Source organism: Lissotriton helveticus, chromosome 1_1 (assembly GCF_964261635.1).
Source record: "Lissotriton helveticus chromosome 1_1, aLisHel1.1, whole genome shotgun sequence".
Lineage (NCBI taxonomy): Eukaryota > Metazoa > Chordata > Amphibia > Caudata > Salamandridae > Lissotriton > Lissotriton helveticus.
Genome location: NC_136057.1, coordinates 422,131,007 through 422,153,903, shown reverse-complemented (window position 1 = coordinate 422,153,903; position 22,897 = coordinate 422,131,007). Strand labels below are relative to the sequence as shown.

Below are 22,897 nucleotides of genomic sequence, written 5' to 3'. Positions count from 1 at the left end.
ACGTTCAGAAATCACTTTTCACAATATGTAGAGATCTTCCTCCATAGAGCATGTGGACATTTCTTCAGAAAAAATGGAATTGTATTGACTGACCCCCACCAGACAATAACTTCCCTTCCCATCTCCCACAGAAACCTAAACACAGAGCCTGTGCCTCATAATAAAATCATTAAGAAATATTAATTCAGTCACAACAAACTTTTTTGGAGCAAAACTAAACGGAGCAGGATTTCAGGGGGGAGAGAGGGTAAATAAACTGTTCACAATTTAAAGTATGTGCAAGTTCTTTGCAAGCTCCCTGAAAAGCTTCAAGATAGACGCTGCTGGATAGGCTTCAGTTTAATTTCATTTATTGGAAAGACCTGGAAGAGCGAGTTAGGAAATAAGCACAACATTCTACCCCATAATAAACACGACAGCTCCAAGAAACCAAACTTCATACATGGTAACCATCTAGCAAGGTATAATAGCATATGAAACTTCCCAGCCATGTTATCCTGCACAAATCAATTTAGCCTTCATTTTCCAAATCTGAAAAATATCAAAGTGATTCAGTTTGCAGTATCAGTTATACAAGTACATGCATTCTTTAAAAAATGAAAGCCAAGCTACTAACATTATTCTTTATTTAACATAACTTTATTTGAATTGTGAAAAAAAACAATTATCAACAAATTAAACTTTAAATATACATGTATGTCTGGAATTCATTCACATATGTACACTATAACTTTGTACGTACAAAAACAGCTCTTTAATACTGGTCAACAAAAACATACTGAAACATATTTTTGTGAGTCAAAATGGTTATACAAGTTTAGCTAACATAGCCTAGATAAGGTGCTTTCCAGTCTTAGACCAATATTGTATTCTATTCTTCAAAAGTATGGCACATGCGAGGCTCATGGTAACACCTATATGGATATAAATGGTGTATGACCAGAATCTTAATTTTTACCAGTTCTGCGGTTTAGATAATGTTATCAAAAATTACCTGCATATATAGGTCTACTGGAAAATGCTGCCTTAACTGACAAGAGCACCTTTAAATTGGTTAGGTAGAAAATACTTCAGGCAGTTACTTCATGTGCTATAAAAAAGTTACTTGTCTGCCAGTGCAGTTCTTCATCATTGGTATACCTGAGAAATACCCAGTCCTTTAAATATTCCCTGAGATTAGGTTGGGAATCTTCAGTAAAATGTTCCACACAAAAAAACAGAAAGACTAATTTAAAGAAAATTCAACTCAATGCAATAACTTGAGTGGCCTATTCACCTCAATGTTTGCATTTAGATTTCAATAAATAATGGAAAAAATGGGTTTACAACACCAGTCGCAAGAAAATGATATCCTCATAAGGGAGGGGTGTGGTTGCAAGCAAACCTATAAATGAAAAGGCTTAAGTAGAGGAATTACTGGTAAGCATTTTTCTTCTCCATCATAGATCTATGGACTGTTGTAATACTTTCAAATCCAGGCAATTCCTAAAGAGCTGATGGCTCTGAAAATTGTTTTGGTTAGATTTTTTGGTGATCAAAAGCAGGCGAGAGAGCTGTTGTTGAGGCAGACCTGGTTCAGGGTCCTCCTGCAAAATGAGTCCTCATTACCTGGGCCATTTTGGGCTGTGGCAAAGCAAAAGAAATGGAAGATAGATAGAAAGTAAGGCTCTCCTTTTATAGTTTGTAATAATCCTCCTAATTTTTTCTCTGGAGAAGTAGAGGACCAGATGTTTAAGACTGGAAAAAAACATGAACTGAACCGTCATCTTTTGTTTTGTTGGCACCTTAATTAATAGAGGTACAGGGGAACAAACATAATTAAAGAACAAGCGATCATTCATAAATTATATGGTGCACGGCACAGACCTGAAGCTGAAAATGCCAAAAGTGACTTTAAGGTTATTATCAATGATTGTGGTCTAGTGCAATTATTTATTAATGATATGGTTTTCCCCGTTGCCGATTTTGGCTTAACAGTTATGAAAAGAAGACTATCTTGGACATCAACAAGGAAGGTGTAGTTGGAGAGGCATCATATGGTCGAGAAATGGGAAAGACTCCAAGCCCCACTCCCCCCACCCCCCAAAGACTGGTCTTGGTGACATAGTGGGCCACAAAGAGACAGACGTAGGTAGCACAATGCGTTTTGCTGATCCTTATTCATGGGCAAGGAGGGTTTGGCAGAAAGAAAGAACACAATTTATCACGAGGGTCAGTCTAAAATCTTCCAGCCTTTTATACAGCAGTAGGTGGAGCATCAATATGCCTCCCACAAAGGTCAGTCCAGAACCTGTCACCCTTTTATCCTCAGAAGATGGCACATCGCAATGCTTTAATTTTTACACCTTGCTCGTAGTAGAAGTGTGTCTCTTGGCTTGGCTTGGCTTAGGAGGACAAGCAAATGGCACAATTATGGTAGCTCGTTTACATGGTGCATTTTGCAAGATTATTTATGGACCATAGCGTTTGCAGGCTTTACAGAGTGATATTTCGTTTTAGGAGACCATGCTGTGGTTAGGGTAAAAGTTAGGTAAAGTGCATAATATGTTTGTGTAGGAGCCCAGAAATACTGCAACTAGGTGAAAGAAAATAGTTCCAAGGAGAAAGCAATTGCAGTTTAACTTTTACTAAATAAAAATTCAGTAAGCAAACGTTGCATCAGTTTCTATCTTAGATGCTAGAAAAAGAACAGTAAAATACAGATAACAGAGAGCATGTAGTGGATTCCTTAGACAAGATGTGCATAAGGAGAACTGGGAATATGATGTCCTATATGGGAGAAAAGACCCATGACTACCCACCATACTGGCTGCAGGGTAGGAAGAAACTATGAGGTTGATAGGCTATAAAAACTAATGTATTAAGCAGGTGTTTTTTTTAAACTGTTGTGTAGAACATTTTTGAGATTCCATATCGGATAACTGGGATTAATTCAAAAACTTTTCAGCGAAAGCTACAGAACCAGTAGAATGAAATGACAGCATAATTATTATCCATTACGATCAATCTTATATGAATAGAAACAAAACAAATATATACGTAAAAAAATAAAAAGTTATGCTGTAGAGAGGAGTTATTCGACACTGGCAAGAATGCATGGGCATACACTAACAATGTAGGGAGTTAGAAACAACAAGAAGTGCAATCAAGAGTAAGGCTTTTCCCAACAAGAAAATGTAATTTGTATGTTGGGGCTTCAACAGACATGAGTTAAGTATTTAATCGTAGCACAAGTTACTTAAATGCTTTAACTCTCCTTCAATTTCAAAAAGTAGGTTTTACCTATATAGAGACAGCATACAATGAAAAGTCAGATTAAAAAAACAAAATGTTTCCAAAAAATATTCTAAAAAGAAGAAAACCGAATTAAATACAGGGCAAAGGAATGTATGACTTGAAAAATTCAAAGAATTCTTACAGTGGCGGGGGGAGGGAGGGTTGGGGGGAGGTGGGGCGGAGGAGGAGGGGATCTTCATCAGATTAGCAGTCTCAATTCTACTTCAACTAACAGAATTTCAGAGCCTGCACAAACAGCATTCTATTCTTGTAGGTAGTACACAAAACTACCAACTTAGGCTTAGTATGCAGGGCCCTTAACACATGGTATACAATACTACAGCCTTAGACTTTCCTTTCACAGAATACAGTTATTGGTAGTTTCCCTAGCTTGGTTCAACTGATGTGAACCAAGAATACAAGTACAGAAGTGCAAAAACATTTAACGTAATGGTGGTCACCCGGTACCTAAGTCAAAGTGCATTTTTGGCATTTTATAATTGCTAACAATAACAAGAAGGCATATTTAACAGTCCAGTGCATTCAAAACTGTTCGTGTTGTGTACATTGCACAATATAATCAGGATGAAGACCAATATTCATATGAAATCGGATGCATGACTTTCCAACAGAAGGTTAAATCCTGATAAAAAACGAATTTCAAAATATGACAAAGCAGGAACTAGCTTTGTGGAATAGAATTAGCAATCTTTTTTCTTTTCTCTAAAAAAAGCTGCTTGAAGGCATGAAAAACTGCATTAGATCCCAGAACTTGTGGGGTTGCTCCTTCAAATGGAGAGGTGTTCTTTTCAAACAACGTAGCATCTATCAGTCCACCATCTGCTTTAAAGAGAAAAAAAAACAAGTTTAAACAGTGTTAGGTTAAGTGCGTTGCGTGATTCTAGTGAAAAGGGACGTTATTCACATAGTTAAAACCCATTAAATGGAAAATGTAAAGACCAGAAACAACAACTTGAAAACAGTGCTTAATTAATGTGGAATTTGCTTTACAATATTGTTTATTTCATATCTACTCTGCCCTGCCTGGAGCTGTCCCCTAATATGGTCTTTAGATTTAATAATTTTAACAACAGTTTGGTATTCTTTGGTATTGGGGACCTCTGTGCTATCACAGTGTTTGGCTTTAGAAAGAGGGTGACATTAAAATATGACAGAAAGGTGCCTTCCTTTGACTTTACTGTAAATTGTTGGGTTCAGAGGAAAATCTGTGGAGGGCCAAGAGATGGTCCTCAACCAAGCTAAAAGGCCAGGAACTAAAAGTTGCTCGAATAGAAAACGCTGCACTAATTGGGCTGCAATACGTACGCACAGGGCTCCTAATCCCACAGCAGCAGAGTGACAATATGAAATTACTGTACTGCTGGAGTATCTCCCAAGTCCACTGGCTTTCTGGGTATACATGAAAATATTTGCACGTAATCACTGGCTAAAGGCCCGTTGGACGAGGCCCTGCAAGGTCTTTTTGGTCACTTTAACAGCCTTGAAGTGTGCTGGACTGTCCTTCAGGATTCACGCTTCATACACCTAAAAAAACATTGCAGCAACAGCACGGAGAGCAGCGCAGAATCCGGCATTGCCTCAGCAAACCAACATGGTCAGGCATGACCGTAGATTGAGAAAGCCTCCTGGTGCTGCACCAATCGTCGGATAGACTTCGGAGGACCATGAAGGTGCATGTTAATAACTGGCCTGCTACTTATATGTGTTTCTCTTATAATATTCAAACTACCAAGACAACTGGGACAGAACGACCAGAAGTTTCACCCACTAGTGAATACTGGTTACATCGTCAAAAAGAATAAAAAACAACGATGGCATTCTTTTGAGAGATTATATTGCGGCCTTAATTGTTTCTCAATGTTATGAGCACCAGTTTGCCTCCGAAGGGGTTGCCTACTATCCCACTCCATTATCTTTGCCACTTTCATGTTTGTTGATGATGACTTTCCTGGAGAAGTGTAGTAATTTGCTCAGACGGGATGATTGTAAAGCAGGTTTATTGGAACAAGTGCTGCGCAGCAGCTCACACAGCCAGCAGATCATCAGTAATACAGTTGGTCATTTCAAAACACATTCCAAATAGAATACAGGGATGGAAGGAAAAGAACAAAGAGTGCAAAAGGTTCTGGAAAGACTAGACAGTAAACCTAACAGAACACTACATTATCCGCTCTTCTACAAACAAAAAGAGAGGAGAAGGGAAGGGTAGAAAAGAACTGGAACGAAGGAAGAACAAAGGAGAAGAAACCGGAGAAGATGAGAAAACCATGAAACTACAGGAAAGTAAAGAGTTAGTGAAACCTGGCAGGAGTGATTCGAGTGCGAGAGCTCCTACGAGGTAGAACAGGAACAGGAGGAGTAGAAAGCAACGCAGGAACATCATGAGAAGATAATACAGGAACAAAGGGAGAAGAAGGCAACATAGGAATATCATGAGGAGACTGGAGATGGACAATAGGTTTGCCCACTTTAACGACCCTGGCAGCATTCCACCAGTTTTTCATATTAACTCTAACAGAGTTGCCACAAATTTTGTCAATGACGAAAGGTTCAGAAAACTTGGGACTACCCTTGGTGGAGTGAGTAGGCAATTTAATCCGAATTCTTTCACCCACCACGAATGGTTGAGAGATCACTTTCTTCCTGGAGTCAAAAACATTCTTCTGTTTGGACTGGGCATACGAGAGTTTAGACCTGGCAACTTCATCCACATTGTCAATGGAATTCATTTTCACCCAACGTGACATCCACCCAGGACAAACCTTCGAACATGGTTTTCTCCCACGTAGCAATTCAAAAGGGGAAACCTTGGTGGAGGAGTGAGGGGTGGTACGATAGAACCACAACATGGATCTAACTGCGTTAGGCACATGACAGTGCTGAGCAATGGCCCACTGAATGCAATTGTTGAGCACTCTGTTCATGCGCTCAACGAGACCATTCGTCTGAGGGTGATAAAGTGCACTCCTCAGATGATCAATCCCACTCAAACCAACAAAGGAACCAAACTCCTGACTGACAAATTGCGAGCCATTGTCACTTACGATGGAGGAAGGAAAACCCTCACGCAAAAACAGATCTTTCAAGAAGTCAATAACATTCTTGGAGTTGGCCTCGCTCACAAAACGGACCTCTGGCCATTTTGAATAGTATTCGACAGCAACTATCGCAAATCTGGAGGCAGGAGGGAGTAAATAGAACGGACCTACCAGATCAATACCTATTTTTTCCCACGGCCTATCAGGGAAGGGGATAGGTTGAAGGGGAGGGGAACGTGTTTTCAAACACTTCTCAGCACTAGGACAAACAACGCACTCTGCAACAACAGTGTCTATGTCCTGATCCATCTTGGGCCACCAGTAATGTTCTCTAACCCTTCTTTTGGTCAATGTTTTGCCGAGATGACCCTCATGCGCACCTTTAACAATCCTGATCCTAAGGTCACTGGGAGGAACTAATCTGTCGCCACGCATGAGAAGACCACCCTCAATGGAGAGCTCATCAGAGACTTTGACAAAGGTCTGAAGGGAAACATGGACATTCTTCTCCCTAGGCCACCCTCCTTTGACAAATTTGATCACTTCACTGAGAAGGGCATCACTGGATAAATGCTCCCTCCACTCTCCTTCACTAATAGAGCGCATGTCATCAATGCCAACAAAAGCTACAAAGCAGTCCTCCTCATCATAATCTTCCTCGCAATCCCTGTCACTGTCAAGATCAACAGGATTCCTTGAAAGGTAATCAGCCCTTGTGTTCTTATTGCCAGGTATGTAGCTGACCTCAAAATCGTATTGAAGTAGTTTCGTTGAAAGTCTGGCAATCCTAGGGGAGTGCTCTTTGATCCGAACCCCAGTAAGGATGGAGACTAAAGGACTGTGATCGGTCCTCAGGCGGAAATGCTTACCCCAAATGTACGGATTAAATTTCCTTATTGCCCAACAACAAGCTAGGAGTTCTTTTTCAATAACTGCAAAGTTAGATTCAGCTCCGCGAAGAACTCTCGAGGCATATCCTAGAGTATGCTCAACACCACCAACCTCCTGAGTAAGGACAGCCCCTAAACCAAACCCACTGGCATCTACAGTGATAGTGCATAACAAATTGGGATTAAAGGGCTTTAAGACTTTAGAACCGGTAAGCTCTTGTTTGATCCAAGAAAAAAAACTTTTCCACAATTGATATCCCATAGGAAAGGAACCTCCCTTTTAAGCATGTTGGACAGAGGCTGCACCTTTGCGGCATAATCAGGTATGAACCTAGCGTAAAACTCACAAAGTCCAATGAATGACTTTAAACCACTCTTGTCTTTGGGTGCAGGACTATCGACAATAGCTTTGACCAGGCCGGGTCTAGGCTCCACTCCATTCTCAGATAACACATGTCCAAGATACTCTACATTTGGTGCTCTAAAGATAAATTTTTCTCTCTTCAAGACAACACCAGCACTACTCAAAGCTTCCAAAACCTCCCTCAGAATTTCATCATGGATCTCACATGTTTTACCATGAATGAGCGCATCGTCCTGGAAGACTACAACCCCACTAATGCTTTTCAAAATATTAGTCATAATCCATTGAAAGACGGCTGCCGCAGAGGCCAAACCAAAGGGCATACGGCAGTATTGGAAGGAACCTATAGGGGATACAAAGGCAGTGAAATGTCTGGAAGCAGGATCCAGAACCACCTGGTGGTACGCGGATGCCAAATCCAGTTTGCTGAACCACTTGGAACCATCAATAAGGGACAACATATCAGAAATCTTAGGGAGAGGAAAGGAATCAACCCAGATGTTCTTATTTAGACTGCGTAAATCGACACAGACACGAAGTTCCCCATTCTTTTTCTTAGCGACCACTAGAGGGGAAAGCCATAGGGAGGATTCAATTGGTTCGATTATTCCCCTACTGCAAAGGTCAAAAAGTTCTGACTCGAGCTGATCTCGCACACTGAATGGGACGTTTCTTAATTTGTGTTTAATAGGGATGGCGTTGTCCACAAAGAGTGCAAAAGGTTCTGGAAAGACTAGACAGTAAAGCTAACAGAACACTACATTAAGACAACTGTATCTGGGAAAACAGCAAATGCACATGCAAGTAAAATGTTTATTGAACGAAATCATGTATTAAGAATGTGCTGACAGACACAGAAATAGATTGGAATAGAATGGAATGGTTGTAGTAAAGGGTTTGTAAAGCATAGCCGGGCAGTGAGAACGACGGAACCCTTATGATTATTTTGAAGAGTGTAGGAAGAGGATAGGGAGCACTGGGTATTTCTAGTAAAGGAATATTACATCTGAAAAATAATACATGCACCATGGTCATTCCTTTTACCACCCGCCCTCCCACCATAGTATACTATAACTTCTGAATCTCTAACTGCTGACTCTACCATTGTAACTTAAAAGACTTGGGTCCTTAGGCACGGAAGCATTTTGCATTTCCTAACCGTGCGATTTTCAATTTTAGGCCATTAGAAAATCCAAAATGCCTTCGGGGCTGCAATTTGCTATTTCCATTATGTAGAAATCGCATTTTGGGAATCACTAAATAGGAAATCGTAAATTGGGATTTCCAAACAGTGAATCGTTAACACTATGTAGATACGATTTCCCAATTGTGAAAAGTAACAAAATGGTCATTAAGGATGTGTATTCACCATCAATGTTTATCAGGTCATAACCGGGAGCAAACTATAAAAAGTGACCCAAAATGCATTGCTCTTTCAGAATCGGTGGCTGTATGTCTTGCCGAGAAAGATTTTGGTTAGTAGGCAGAGAAGGAGAAGACTGGAGAGGATATTTGGGATGAGGGTCACCTGGTTTAAACAAACATAGGAGGAAATACATGAGCAGTACAGACTACGTATTTAGGTAATTCTAGATTTAATTGCAGTTTTACATCCTCAGTTACAGACCACAACAGACAGAAGCAATGCAATCCCTCCACATGTGCAGTATTGTGTTGTTCACACCTTTTAGCTTCCGGCAGTTACAAGGCAGTCATAGCAGTGGCAGGGAGAGTTTCACAAAGTGTTTTTTCTATGTTATTCCACAGGTTTCTGGACATCATGGTTAGCAAGGTAAACCAATATATTTATTTTCCAAATACTCCCCATATTTAAGAAAGACCAAACTAATGTTTTACTGAGTAGCAGTTTCCCATTGTAATTGGTTGGGTTGATTGCACACATATTGCTATAGGTCTCCCTCTGCAGATGAATTCATTCATAGAAACAAAAAAAAGCACACATTCACTCAATGTACAGGTACTGTATGATTCCTCATGCATCATAACTGATCTTGTAGCCAGATTCCCAGGCAGCACACATGACTCCTTTATGTTTCGCCACAGTGGAATAAATAACCGTCTGTCTCTGTCAGGGCCACTTTTCGATCTTGCGCGGGAACAGAGATGCCTCTTCCCGATACCTCCTCGGCAGAACCACCAACGCACCACGATGAAACTATGCGTTGAATGTCTCCACTGGGGGAGGGGGGGGGGAAGGGGGAGTGGATAACAGAACAAATCGAGAGAGAAGAGACTGCTGTAGGTTCTGCTTCCGCTCCAATCTTCTTTCTTCTTTCTAATGGAGCATACCGGAGGCTTGATGAATACCAACATTTATAAGGATCTACTCTCAAATCACATTCCTTAATATTTCTTTCTTATTCTCTTAACTACCTACCAATGTATACTACAGCCTGTGCTTCTCTTCTGTTCTTTCTGTGATGGTATATGTAATCTTCTATCTATTCTTTACTGTCAAGAACATCAACAGTTTCTGTGCATACCTAAATTATTCTTTCTTGGAACGCAAATATCTCTTACAATATTTGTCTTTATCTCTTAAAGATTCTGTAGTCAAGACTGGATTTCACCGTAAGTATTGTCTTTTATTCTACATTCGTAAACGACTATGATACAGCCAGGGCTGGACTGGCTACCGGCCAATTGTGTGTGCTGCCAAGCAGGGGGATGCTTTCGTTGATGGGGACCTGTGCGTGCCAAAACGAAATTCGTTTTGCTTATTTTTTTTTTCAAAGCGCACGCTGGTCCCCATCAACGAAATACGCAGAAACCACGGAGAAATCATCCCCCTGCTCGGCAGCACACACAACTGCCCGGTAGCCAGTCCGGCCCTGGATACAGCTTGTACACACTACAAATAACTTAGCTGTCGTGGGTCGTTTATTTGAAGAGTTCTGCTCGTCTGGTAGGATTTCGGGAGGGTTCTCTTCTCCTGGTCCTTGCATCAAAGAACTTCTGGTGAAATGTCTTCCTACTCGGTACGCGTAGAGAGAGAAGTGTTACCTAACGTTTCTTCTCTCACTGCGCATGGGCTCCACAAAGACCTTCCTCCAGAGGGAGTAGTGTATCTTTTCAGGCGACCGCGTAGCGGTTTGGAGTCATACGAGACTTTACCTAATGTGCATGTGCTCAGGCAAGATGACGTCTCCCTGGGGAAATAATGTCGGAAATTACTCGCTATGAACGCGAGCGAGCTACAAATTCCGGCTGACTTTGGTTGACTTCAGAAATACGTTGAGGTACGAGTCTGAAGGGTTTTATCTCTTAGGGACTAAACTAACTAGGGCCAACGGAAAACGCGACCGAACTGGGATGAATCCAGGTGAAGTGCGACAACGTTCTAAGTTGAGCGCTTCACAAAGGATTCCAGAGTCAGAACCAAAAGACTAGAACGCTGTTTCAACTGGAGCGTCGGCCATCTTAGAATTCTTAATCTTCCAGGCCTCACCCCAAGTCAAAGTCTTCTTGAATCTATCAGTCACTTGAGTTCTTTTAGCACTTATGGTGCAGAGAGATGGTACAAGGTTCTGGGTAGTCCTGATAGTCTCAGAGTGATTTTGGCTATGGCTTTTTACTTGGTAAGAGCATTGTAAACTCAATTCATACAGTGTCCAATGGTGTGTTTGTAAAATGATTCAATAATCCATCCTTCTCATAATATTTTAGGAGACAGTTCATAAGCCTTGCGGGTTTTGATTCCGACACCATACTTGCATCCAAGAACCAGAAGTGAAAGGCAGTACAACAAGGCACACAATGTGATCAAAAGCTTAACGTACCTGCACAACAAGGTTTTGACAAATGGGATCTTATTGGTCTCTCGAGGTTGGGAGGCATGTGTGTACGGGGAGACGTACGACTATTTACGACCCTACAGCAGGAATTTCAACTGGCACAATTGAAACTTTCCGATATCTGCAGGTCCGACATGCTCGGAGGCCAGTGCTGTCAAAAGGAGAGGAACTTCCAGAATCCTCTCCTCTGGAAGATAGATTGCTAGATGATGCATTGATAAAAAGGTATACCATAAAATCATGAATATTTCCCCAGACCTGTTGGGAACAAGAGCTACACCAATCGAACGATAAAGATAGGCAGGAATCTTTGGCTTCCCCTAAATAAAGTGGCCATTGTTGTGTTTCCGACTGGTACAGCTGAAAATAAGGTCATAATTTACCTGCACCACAAAAGTTAAAATGGGTAGAATTGATTCCTTGTTGTGAAAAGGGAGATGTGGGCATGAAGGCACCTTTCTCCACATGATATGGTAATGCCCAGAGCTACAGGAATACTGAGAAACGATACTGTCATGTATGTGCGAAGTCTACTCTATAGACACCTAAATCACCAAAATTGTGTCTGTTGAACATATGGGGAGAGACAACTCTCACAAGAAAAGAATATCTCTGGGTGACACTATGAATAAATGAATGAATGAATTATTTTTTTGCATAATTACTTAAAATCTTTGCAAAATTGCAGTGCATTATCCAGTATTACAAAAAAATATGTATCTCACGACATCATAAAACATTTATCTAAACATATAGTGGGTGACACTATGATTAATGGTGTTACAACAAACAAACGATGGACGGAATGCTGACAATGCAAACATTCTCCCCCAGTCAAAAGATCTGGGTTAAATCCATTGTTCTTTTGCCCACTACGCCACCCCAGTTTGGACCCAGCCATATGCAAATCAGTCTTGACCCTGTACCCATGGGAACAGTTCAGACCGAACTGCCAGGCCAGGTCCTCCCTGGACCGGAAACAAGCATCCTGGGACAGGTTTCAGGGTAGGCCACCCTTCTTCAACCAGGCTAGCTTGAATCCAGTGGCACAGTGAGCAAGGGACCCAAGCCTGGGCATACCCATCCCACTTAGGGCGAAAAGTGTTACAGCAAACAAATGATGGACGGAATGCTGACAATGCAAACATTCTCTCCCAGTCAAAAGATCTGGGTTAAATCCATCGTTCTTTTGCCCACTACGCTACCCCAGTTTGGATCCACCCTATGATTAATGGTGGCCAAATGCAACACTGCTAGACTATGGAGAGTCCCAATAGCCTGTACACTGACTGACTGGAAGCACGATATGGAATGGTGTATGGTTGCAGGTAAATGGTCTAAAATCTGGGGGAGGTGGAATGAATACAGAGGGATATGTACACCAATGCCCCCTCACCCCCCGGGAAAAAGGGAGCCACCTGAAGACATTTAAGTGTATAGCAGTCCTAAAGGGAGAGGCAGAGGATTTCAGAATTATATGTTTTTGATCGTAATGGACATTACCTCCGCTGTGTCGGAAACGACAGCATGCACCAATGTACTAATATGATTTGAAACAGCTGATTATATTTTGTTTTGTGCAATAAAAAGTTTTTTTTTAATTAAATAATAATTTAATGTGCCTTTGGAATATACAAATCTTGATTCAGATGTCTCCACAAAACTGGGGAAGCCCTACTCTACAGAACAGAGACCTGTAGTAAAATAATTGCCGCATGTGCCATTCTCAACAACATAGCCATGAGGAAGGGTCTGCATAACATTAACATAGAGCCAAAATCAGACTCCGGTGACTGACTACCATCACTACAGATGGGACACTTGCAGCAGAGTCTAGCTTTACTCAGAGAGAACACGAACAACTATTTTCAAGCTAAAAACGATGACCACGTCTGAAAAAAGTAGATGGCAATGTTTTGTGCATGACTGAAAGTTGATGTTTTAGTCCGGTAGTAACAATGTAATTCTTCATCATCAACTGTATCCTTACAGGATGGTTTTTTGGGGGTAAAAAAACAACAAAGATTGAAAACACAAACATAACACAGTAATCTCATATATCTGAGTGTCAAGTCACTTTTTATGGCCTCTAGTGTTGGTCGCATTCTTAGGAGGACTTTGCTGTGGAGGTGGGGATGTATTTGTTCCAGATATGTGTCAGCAAGCTCGCCTGGTACAGCATTTATCTGGCACAGGTGTGGCACTAAGGCTAGAGCAGTCTTCACTTTCAGGTTGTGACAAAATGTTGGAGACAGGCAGGTTATGTCTGTATGTTTCCCAGAGCTGTGGTCACCTTGACTAGATCGCGTGCAACATTTTGGCAGCAGTGCCCCATGTTATTTTGAATATTGACAGTTCTCCAGGGAAGAGTAGTTGTGGCTTTGGCCAGTCTATTGACAGATAGATTAAATTAAAGCATCATAAAGTCCCATGTGCTGCTTGTGCCTGCATCTTTGCAGACATGGCTCCTTCTCCATGGCGTTCTACAATTGCAGCATTGACGTGGACATGCTTTGCAGATGCCTATTAACAGTTTTTATCTGTTTTACTAACAGGCGTATACTGTGATGATGCATTTCTCCAGGCCACCAAACAATGGAGAACTGTCTGCCATGTCATCCGAAACATCATTGTAGAATGTTAGTTGTTGTAATCTACAGTGCCCGTGTGTCTTGCGCACAGAAAGTTGTGTTCCTGCTTTATGATAGCTCCTCTTCTCTTTCCTCAAAGTTTCATAGTGGTGCCACGTTTGCTCTCATGTAGCTGGAGTGGGAGTAATGCGTGTAGGAGAAGCAATTGTGCTGTCCTCCATTTCCACGTGTGTGTCAATGCTTTGCCAGCCTCCATAACATAACATGGTTTCAGACAAGTCCTGGGTGTGATCTGTGGACCTGTTTGTATAAAGCTAGTGTAAATAAATGGTAATACCTTTGCATATTATTGTTGAAAATGTGATTTATGCATTTGTGACATGGAGATTATGTATAGATATGTGTAGTTTAACTATCAGCACATAGTCCACCATGTAACTAAAGTCATACTGCAACTCCCATACCTTTGCCAAAGTACAGCAAACATTTCAATTGAGTGTTAGCTATGATGTTGTACTTGAGGACTTAAAAACAATACGTTATGGTAAGAAATTAACAGGAAAATGACTTACCTTGGCTGGAGCCTGCAGAATAGGAGGTGTCAATGTCTGACACTCCCACCACACTTTCAGGTTTAAATGTCCCCTCAATCAGTGATTCCATTAGAGTCCGAGGAGGATGTTTTGAGGGTCCACCACCTCAGCCACGAGCCTCAGCCATCCTGATGGCCACCTTCTCTTTGGTGTGGTATCTTAGGTCATACCAGTGTTTACTAATCTCTAATATGGGTTCTGGGCGACACCAAGTGAGTTGACTTTCTCCAGGATGCTGTTCCATAATTTGGTTTTCTTGGCCTCAGGAACAAAAAAAATATGTTTTTCCAAAAAGCTGGCCCATAAGTGCCTCACATTCTTCTGTTAACAGCTCCAGCTCCTTCTAATACAATTTTACAGATTCCTTCTGCCAGGGTCTTTGTCTAAATCTTCCTTGTACATGGTGTTCTTCAGAAATTAGATTTCACTGCAAAAGAGATCAGACAGGAGTACTCCTTTCTTCCAGCACCTTGCTATGCTTCTGAGTTTTGGCCACACCCTGTATTTCAAAACTTCCTGGTTCTTACATCAACATTCTGCAGAATGAAACTTTTCCTAATTGTGATTTTGTATTTGGAAATCGCATCTGCATGATTTCCAAATAGGAACTTTCCTATTTCCGAATTTGTAGAAATTGCTATTTGTGGAATACTCTTCTACGTATATCTCATTTTGCAATTTCCAAAAAGCGATTTCTTCAAAATCTCTATTTGGAAATCGCAAACACTAACTTTCGTACATATGGCCCTATTTTTCATATGTGGAGATAAGACTTATTTACCACATGGGTAGGATGGTAGCTGTACTATACCCTGGTAGTGCCATGCACAACCAACTTGCAAGAAAACCACTTTACCACAAAGAAAAGAGGCTGACTGAGGATAAACACACTTCTGGGAATAGCAAACAAGTACTGGCAAAGCCAGTCCCCCCCTCTCCAATGCAAGATCTATTGTATTGGCATTGATTTTGTCAATGTTTTTTTAAAGCCATTTTGGATAGCACTGCACACTGCTGTAAAAAAAAAATAGAACATCTAATACAGTGATTCGACGAGTTCAACGCTAGTCTTATCCTAGCACTTTTGTAATTTTTACTTTCGACCATGCTGCCCAGCAGCTGTGATTCTATACAACATGGCTTAAAAAAGGATGACAAAACTAAATAGTGGAGCTATTTGGCATTGTCAGTGGGTTTTTCTGTTTTATTTTATTGATGCGAATAATCCATTAGAGTCTGGAAACGTTTGTGACCCAGTGCGTTTCTTGCTGCATCCACTCAATCTACATTTTAACCCTTTTTATCCCAAATACATGGGTGTTTGGTTTTAGTATTCGAGGATTTGGCTATTCACGGGCCGTTGTCGGTGACATCCCAGGACTCTAGTTTGGATGACGCAGCAGCAGAATGCAGACGGCTGCCTCCGCTGGTGGGCGGAAGAGAACGCTGACGCAATCAGGCGCTGGAAGGTGCGAGATACAGTGAGCCTGGCGCGTGACCTTTGTAGCCAGGGTGGGCGTGATGATTAGTGGATTAACCCTTTCACTGCGGCGGCTATTTCGCCGCAGTGCTAAGGGGCGGTGGGGGGCCGCGCGGTGCTCCCGCGCTGGTGACGGAACCGCTCCGTCATGCCCCTCGGGTGAGTTGTGCTTGTGACGGAACGGTTCCGTCACGGTCCCGCCCGCTCAATAGAACGCTCAGCGCAGGCACGGAATTTGCGCCGCGCAGGCACGGCGAGCGGGCGCGACGGAACGGTTCCGTCACAAGCGTGGGAGGGGTTAATAGAAAAGAACTTGTCAAAAGGTGTCTTGTCTTCTTCCACGCTCAATCAACGTTGTCCTTTTTTCTAGAAAAGCTTAATATGCCAGGTTGTTTTGTTGATCATGATGTAATAATTTAGCTCATGAAAAGTTTAAAAACAAGGCATTGTGCTTCAGAGGCATGGTAAATCATAAAGATAATGATATTGCCTTCCAGTGGCTGGTACTGTGGGCACACTGTCCACGAGCCTATCATTTTGCTATATTGAACTCGCACACAATGGGCATATTTCCAGAAGAATACATTCTTCTTTAGCCATGTAAAAGTCACATCCTAAAATCTGCTGACATGCTCTGTGGCACTTGTAAAATTAACCAGTCTTGCCAAGTGCCATGCATCAGGCGTTGGACTAGTGCATTTCAGTGTGGTAGTCCGCATCACTGCACTGAAATGCGAAGTCACGCATTTATAAGGCCTCAGTAAACCTTTCAAGCAGGCATGCTATAATTAGCATTGAGTAAAGCAACATGTAGCACTTTACTCTGTCAGCCAATGTGACAGGGACTCTGACTGCTGCAGGCCCTGGGGCTGGTTTAACAATAGCTGCGCAGGCTCCATTAGGCATTCACATGACACAATAGTGCAACAATGTGTCCCATATTTAGCCATTGCCAAGGAAGGGCGGACCGTTCGCCAAAGGCACAACGCGAGCAGGCGGCAGTTCTTAGGTAGTTAATTAAACTTTGGCTGGAGTGGAGCTTGCCGCTGCTGTCACCGGCGGCCAGCATGGTGCGTGCACGCTGTAGCCTCTCCTCAAGGTGCTGCTGGAGTCCTGACCAGAGTTGGACCAAGGCCGCTGCAGTGCCTGAGAGAGGGTTCACTGGTGCCTGCAGCCTCCCGTCATGATGCCACGCGTCCGGACCGCGGCCGTGGTTGCCAGAGTAGAGTTTGGCCGGGGCTTGCAGCCTCTCAAGCCGCTGGCCTTTCTGCCAAGCTGCCATTGTCTAGTGGCAGGTAATGTAAATTTCAATTATATTTAATTTTAGTCCGTCATGATCTCCGCTGCTGAGATTCTGCTGTGCGACTCTATAAGTAATGTGCTCGGGTGCAGGACTTTCAGTTCAATGGTCTCGAAGCAGCGCGGGTCCGTCCTTGCCAATCTTACTTGATAAAGCAATAAACAATGTGACCTCTTCCGCAGCGAGTAAAATGTTCTTGTCTGGTCCCCCTTCGCTGTTATTGGTGCGAAATGACATACAAAGGCCTGATAACTTTGATGAAATGCATGTTTACGTGGACAGACTACTAGTTCTTCATACTACGGGTGGATGCTAAAATTAATTTAACAATACTTGCACAATAGAGAGGAGGGGAGAGGATGTATCCTAACGGCTAGGGCAGTCGACCTCGGAGCTGGGGAACCAAGTTCGAGTCTCGGCAACGACGCTCAAGTCTTGGCAACGACGCTCAATATCCTGTGATTCTGGGCAAATCACTTAATCTCCCCATGCCTAACAAAAATGAATGTGTCCTTCTGTAAGGAAACTGGTGCTCATGTAAAGCGCTCTGATACCCTATGTCTCAGGTCTAGTTCTCGCTATATAAAACTCTAAAAACAAACAAACAATATTGTTACATGATAATTGTGCCTGCTTTTTATGAATTAAATAAATGGATCTTACTTGCACTAAGTACTGATAGTTCAGCATAGCTTCTGACCCTCCCTCTGTGCGAGAGGCAGTCACAGCATTGCCAGGGAATAGGAGTAGGGTTAGGCTTTCTATTGGAAGAAGGGACTAGGGCTACCTGTGCCATTGGTTGCTTGCACTTGGGTTGGGACTACTGGTAGGGCTAGGGCTAGGGCCTTTATTGGACGTAGAGATCAGGGTTTTTGAACTGATTGGGTGCATGGACTAGGGGCTAAGATTGGCTGTTAGGTCTGGGTCTCCTATTGGTTCTAGATTTTAGGGCTAGTGTTGTGATTGGATAGTTTTAGGGCTAGGGTTCCCATTGGCTGAAGGGGTCACCTGATTACCAGGGCTATAACAGGCCAGGCTTAGGGCGTCTCAGCCCGGGCGTCGAGGCGAAGGGCAGAGAGGACAAGGGCAGTTGCCTGTTTGAGCCTGTTATGGGCGGAGAGGACAAGGGCAGTTACCTGTTTGAGCCTGTTAAGGGCGGAGAGGACAAGGGCAGTTACCTGGTTGAGCCTGTTGAGACTGGTCAGGACTAGGGTCAGAAATGCTGCCCATTTTCCCATTTAGCAATACCCAGCCCACACCATCCACATCCACAAACAGAGCAACACACTCACACCAAATGTACACCACACACAACACTATGCACAGATTAATGTACCAGCATGCACCACAAACCCAACCGAACCACATCTACACACCCAACTATCCCAACTACCACACATATCCACCATCACCTACAAACACAACTCTATCCTATACCACTAACCAATACACTCATCACTAACACAACGCCAATCAACACCATATATAACTACATCCCATGCAGACACACTCTCCCTGCTGTAATTACACCTAACAGACCACCTTTTATCACTAACAAACAATCATCCTTCCATCAGTTGTCCAACAAACACCCTCCTTTCCCTTCTACCATAATAACACTAACGCACAACACACACACTGCACACCACCACACTTTGTAACTCTTGCAACAAACCAGTCTAAGATAAACACTCTCACCTCTACTTCATTCCCTCCTAAACACAACTTACACTCTACTCATAAACACATCACCACCCCCTCTACGTCACAACTTCCACTCACAAACAATACTATACAACCAAATCCATTGCATGAAACATATACATCAGCACCCCTTTTCACAACTCCTCAAAAGCAAAACATCTCACACACACCAGCACAAGATCTTCAAAGCGCAACACCTCATAATACTTACCATCACAAAATACAAACATATACCCACCTTTCAAACCACACAAAGGAACACACTCCAATGCCAAGCTTTCACTCTTCCACCACACCTAATACAGATACAGCACCTCTCTTCTAACCGCCTCTCATCCATTGGACAATTTAGAACATTACTACATGACCCACATGCTGCACTACCTCCCCTGACTCATACACCTTCCGCCTTAAACACACACAAAAAATATAAGCAACATGCCAAAACTCACAACTTTGCTTCCCCATGTCTACTTCACAACAATGTTACACCACAAAAGCAACACCTTCTCCAACTCACTCTCAAACACCTTCTCCAACTCATACACACGCAGACCCATCAAAATGCCTTCTTAGCATGCTGGATGAGGAACACGATACAGAACAGCTACACGATTGCTATCCTAATACAGCTAATACCAGCACTAAAAACACACCTGCTACAAACCCACACCATACTGATCACTCTTCTACAAAACAAAGTCCCAGTATCACCAAAAGCCACTCACTAAACTGTCTACTAATAAATGCTCGATCCCTCTCTAAAAACAAGCATCACATCTACGACCTTCTCACCGATGCAAATACTATTCATACATACTATTCATAACCGAATCATGGTTGGGAGAGGATATGGCTCCAGTCCTGCATGAAGGCATTCCTCTAGGCTATCAAATAATCACCCAAAATTGTATAGCCAAAAAAGGAGGTGGTCTAGCTGTTGTATTCAGGCAAACAATACATATCACTAAAATCGACAACATCTCCATAAAGAATTGTGAGACTCTTCTAACAAGATGCAATCCTACACCGTCTTCCTCCTGTGACTTCCTGCTCCTTTACAGACCTCCATCTAGCAAGGCAACATTCCCAGAAGCACTTCTAGACATAGTCTCAAACCTGATAACAATACACTCCAACCTATGCGTTCTGGGTGACCTTAACATTTGGTTTGATAAACCCAATATGACCCATCCAAAAACAATCACCGGCCTAGACGCATTGAGCTGCATCAGATTGTCCACAATCCAACACACACCGCTGGATATATCCTAGATGTCATTTTTGCTAATACTGAACTAGTTACCTTTCAAACTATAACTCCAGTCACAAGGTCAGACCACCACTTACTTGCTTTCCAACATAAATCAACGCTAAGCGACTCACCTAAAACTACCTTACATCCATCCACCTATCGGCCGTGGAACAAACTCAATTTGGAACACTTGGAAACACAACTAACATCCAGTACACATTTGGAAACCATAATTCTGTTCAAAATCTATATGAGGGGCTACAGGAAGTTTTTGACATCCTGATACCACTCAAAACTACACAACAGAACAAAAGAAAAATAGCGCCTTGAAGAAACATAGAAATAAAAGATATAAAACAACGAATTAGAAAGCTGCAACGTACCTGGCTCAAAACAAAGGCCAAACAAGACAAACTTCACCTACAGAAAATTAACAGATTATACTAGTCGGCTATCAAAAAAGCTAAGAAAAGGTACTATTCAGACAGAATTCAAAACGCTAAATGTGCAAATAAAGAATTCTATAAAATACTCAATGAATTTCGCAAACCAAATTGCCTAGAAGGAACTCATCCTGTTACTCAAGATTTCACAGACAAATTGGCAAATCATTACACGGATAAAGCAGACACGTTGGACTCATACTTAAAACAGAAACAAAGCACCAACACTAACCCTTGTACAAAACAACAATCCAAGAATGTTCTAATCAAGCCTCTCCGTTCCTTCCAACACATCTCACACGATGAATTTATGGACCTGGTATAAGCAAGCAGGCCTGCCGGCAGCCCTTCTGCCCCTGTTCCCAACAAACTTTAAAGACAATTCTTTTACCAACCTCTGCTGCCACTCCAGTAGGAAGAATCATCAACGATTCCTTAGCTACTGGAATATTTCCAGAAGAACTCAAAAAGTCATGCATACGCCCTTTACTGAAGAAAACAAACTAGGACCCGCTGAACCCTGATAACTACAGACCCATAACAAATGGACCTTTCCTGGGCAAACTGATAGAAAGAGCAGTGTTCACCCAGATGTCACAATTCATTGAAGAGAATGACATACTTTCAGACTTCCAAACAGTATTCCGTCCGGGAAGAGGCACTGAATCTGCCCTCCTTGCCATCTGGGATTACCTAAAGAATACAGTTGACCGCAACGGGGTTGCTAAACTACTTCTCTTGGACCTCTCAGCTGCCTTTGACATTTTCTCCTGAAAGACATATCCAATGCACTACCCTATTTCTCATCCTGTGCCTCTATCAATATCTGTAATCCACATATACTTACCTCCTTTATGTATCTATATAGTTTCAATGCACTTATAGATCTATATATTTATCACTTTCTTCTAATTTAGAATTTCCAATGCACTACCCTATTTCCCAGCCTATACTTCGCTCAATATATCTTCTAGCCCAACCTTCTGACTCATCTCAAACTTATTTCTACTACACCTTCCAATGCACTACTCTATCTCGTATCCTATACATCTATCAATACATTCTCTACATCAACTCTCTCATTTATCCCAAACCCCATACCACTACTATGTTTGCCAAAATAACCCTTTCTAGAATCTCTCCTACTCTACCCCTCCTTGCATCATGTGACACCTCTTTTTACTATACCAATCCCCTAAAACAAACCTTTCTAAACTCTTCCCTCTGACTCCTCTCCTCCAAAACTCCTTTTTACTCATTCAAAAGCCTCCTCCTTCAGCTAAGACCTAAATTCTTTTTTAAATCCTTCACTCTTTTATCCCTCCGCTATCCTTTCAATCAAAATTAACAGACTAACATGTTCACTTCTCAAATTCCATATTCAACTATACTAATATACTACCCAAATACCAGGGATTACGACAAGACTACCTGGCCTCATGCATAGAGCTTGCCAACGTGTTAAGGTAAGTGCCCAGTGCATTCAAAGGAGGGGTGTCTCAGCACTGGGGACGTGTGGACAGCAGTTCACTAAGCTACTGAAGGTTACGGAAATGGAGTACCTAAGACTGGGTTCGGGGCAGACCAGGGATATTGGGACAAACGTACTAGGTTGTCAAAACTGCTGCAAATTATGAAGTTATTTTGTGAGCCACCAATTAAATAACCGCTAAGGCTCTATAAGAGTGTCAGCTTGTTATTAGTGAACTCTGAGTTACAGCCGTATTACCAGTCACCTTTTGATCGACACTGACCAGTCAACGTCATTAAACAATGGTAATGCCAATCTTTGGCCACAATGCTTCACAAGGCCACTAATTGAACATTTCATAAAGCGTGCTTTAATAGTTCCTTTTGAACGTAACTTGCAAGTCTCTTTACAGACAAGGATAATAGCGCGAGCGGGATCTGTCAACATCTGATTTCTAATTCCAAAAGCCAGCACTGGCTCGGAGAGCTGGTAGAAGACTGTAGTGGAAGGCCTTCCTTGCACGATCAACCAGAAGGCCGTTCAGTGAAGGGATGTGACCTTTGCAGGGACTGTTGGGAAACGGCGTGGCCTAGGTTATTGTTTGAAAATGAAACTACTCACTGACCGTGCTATGGTGGAAACAATGCTGTTTTACA

General features: G+C 42.2%; 1 protein-coding gene across 2 annotated transcripts in view; it reads right to left on the bottom strand.

Annotated features, from left to right (window-relative positions):
• Positions 1-609: 609 nt before the first annotated feature.
• LOC144810444 (uncharacterized) overlaps positions 610-22,897 on the bottom strand; it is a 538,113-nt gene continuing 515,825 nt past the window's right edge. The window contains exon 7 of one of the 2 annotated variants that reach the window (XM_078673784.1): positions 610-4,119. In XM_078673784.1, the coding sequence (XP_078529910.1) occupies positions 3,959-4,119 (161 nt within the window). In that variant the 3' untranslated portion in view covers positions 610-3,958. The remainder of the gene's footprint in view (positions 4,120-22,897) is intronic. The other variant, XM_078673785.1, reaches the window with a different exon arrangement.